Source organism: Otolemur garnettii, unplaced genomic scaffold, assembly GCF_000181295.1.
Source record: "Otolemur garnettii isolate 467f Iridium unplaced genomic scaffold, OtoGar3 scaffold00119, whole genome shotgun sequence".
Classification (NCBI taxonomy): Eukaryota; Metazoa; Chordata; class Mammalia; order Primates; family Galagidae; genus Otolemur; species Otolemur garnettii.
In genome coordinates this window covers 6,605,814-6,607,917 of record NW_003852514.1, presented here as the reverse complement: position 1 = coordinate 6,607,917, position 2,104 = coordinate 6,605,814, and the positions used below count along the sequence as shown (strand labels likewise).

Sequence of the window (2,104 nt, the reverse complement as noted above, 5' to 3'; positions counted from 1 at the left end):
GGCATCTTTTTTGTCTCTTTTTATTTCTCAATTTCTGACCATCAAATGGGGTGAAAATTCATTAGATACCAAGAAGAAAAGGGAATGACAAAGTTAATATGGCCCTTTTTAAAATTTGAAAAATTCTGTTTGACTCACTCAAAAAGAAATACAGCAGATTCTCCAAACATTTTTAATGACAGTTATAATTATATCTCACAATTATGTGATATTACTTCAATATAATACTAAAATTAAAGTAATAATGAAATATTTTGCTTGCTCTAATCATAACAAAGTAAAGTGATAAAATAAATGAAAACAAAAAATTCCTTTTATAGACTAAAGTAGTAACAATTATCTGTCATATTAAACTTTTCATCAAGGTTAAAAAACAAAGGAAGAAGTGTGAAGGTAATGACATAGAAGTATCTAAATCCCTCTGTGATTCTATGACTGATGACATTGATGATGATGGATTAATTCAAGAAACAAAGGCTAGAGAAACCTACAATCAGCAGTTTTCTGGGAAGGAGAATAAAGAGTGGGACAGGTGAGCCTGTAGAGGTGTTTGACAGTGTATAATTATTACTATACTATAAAACTAATTCTAATCTGGGCTAACATTCACAATTAACAAGTTATATACTTTACCTAGGGCTTTTCAGCCTTTGCCTGATATTAGAAAAATGCAAATTTACAAACAATGAGATATCATTGTTTCCAGTCATGCTGATATATATATTTTTTTAACAAAAACAGTGCTGAGAAATGTGAAGAAAGGTTATTGTCATGCACTATTTGTTGATAAAACCAGTAAATCCTTTTAACAGGTAATTTAGCAATGGGCACCAAATTTCAAATATGTCATTCATTTACTCTGAGATGTTCAATTCTGTGGCTAGATCCTACAGGAAAATATGACCCATGTAAACACACAGACATGTTAAGAACATTTGTTATCTATGATATAAACATAAAATAAACAAATATGTATGTATCTAATATATATAGCATATGTTAAGATACATAGTATTAATATATGTATGTTAAGGATATTAATATAACTATGTTATCTATATATATCTGTTACAGAAGTTTATTATAACATTGTCATATCAAAAGTTGGAGATAGTCTAAATACATTTCAGCAAGGAAATACTTAAACTACTATACCCATAAAATAATGTTGTATACAACGATTTTCTGAAATGAGGTGAATCTCTAGTGTATTGATCATTCCCATTTAAAGTATGCTTACCGTATTTAGTTTAGTGATACATCTAACCAAATTTTGATAGAACTGCTTAAATATCTGCTGAGTTACAAAAGGCAGTTACATGTTGTATTGGCATTCTAGCTTATAACCAAGAAAGTTGGAGGTTATTATAGTTTTGGTTTTGTTCTCAATACATGAATGCTCAACTATTGGATCCTCAAATTAGTCTGAACATCAGCAAGTGATTGCACATGGGCACTCATTTGCCATAAATACATTTCAATATGATGTAAAAATGATTACATCAAAGGAAGTTTAATCTAATGAAACTGAATTTGGCCAACTTTTCCTATAAAAATCCAGATAGTAGGGCGTTTCATTGTCAGCACAGAAAAGGTGACCTGTGAAGAAAAGTGATACAAATACTGGAAAAATCTAGTCTTAGAGTACTCAGTCCAGAACAATGTCACAAGTTCAAACCTCTTATTCATATGATGTCCCAAAGGACTTTATTGACTTTACATCTTTGGATGATGAAGGAGACACTGAAAACATACATTCATGATTTGAGGAGAAGGCCGATTTGGAGAATAAGCTTCTTGGGAAGAATGGAACAGGAGGACCTTTTCAGAGCAAAACTCCTTTGAGAAAATCTAATCTTCAGCAAGCTATTGTCAAATCTTTGAGACCAGTTAAGAACACTTATTACAAAGAGGCAGAAAAAGAAAAAAAAAATTTTATTGAATGGTAACTATGTACATTAATGCACTTCTGGGGTACAGTGTGGGGTTTTCACATGCAATCCGAAATACTTCCATCAAACTGATCAACACAGCCTTCATGTCATTTTCTCAGTTATTGTTTTAAAACATTTACATTCTACTCTTAGAAAGATTCACTTGTACC

At 30.9% G+C, this 2,104-nt stretch overlaps 1 protein-coding gene across 1 annotated transcript in view; it reads left to right on the top strand.

Annotated features, from left to right (window-relative positions):
- Window positions 1-1,661: 1,661 nt before the first annotated feature.
- LOC100961879 (targeting protein for Xklp2-like) overlaps window positions 1,662-2,104 on the top strand; it is a 2,628-nt gene continuing 2,185 nt past the window's right edge. Inside the window, 1 exon segment of the mRNA XM_012809966.1 lies at window positions 1,662-1,914. Coding sequence (XP_012665420.1) covers window positions 1,662-1,914 — 253 coding nt within the window.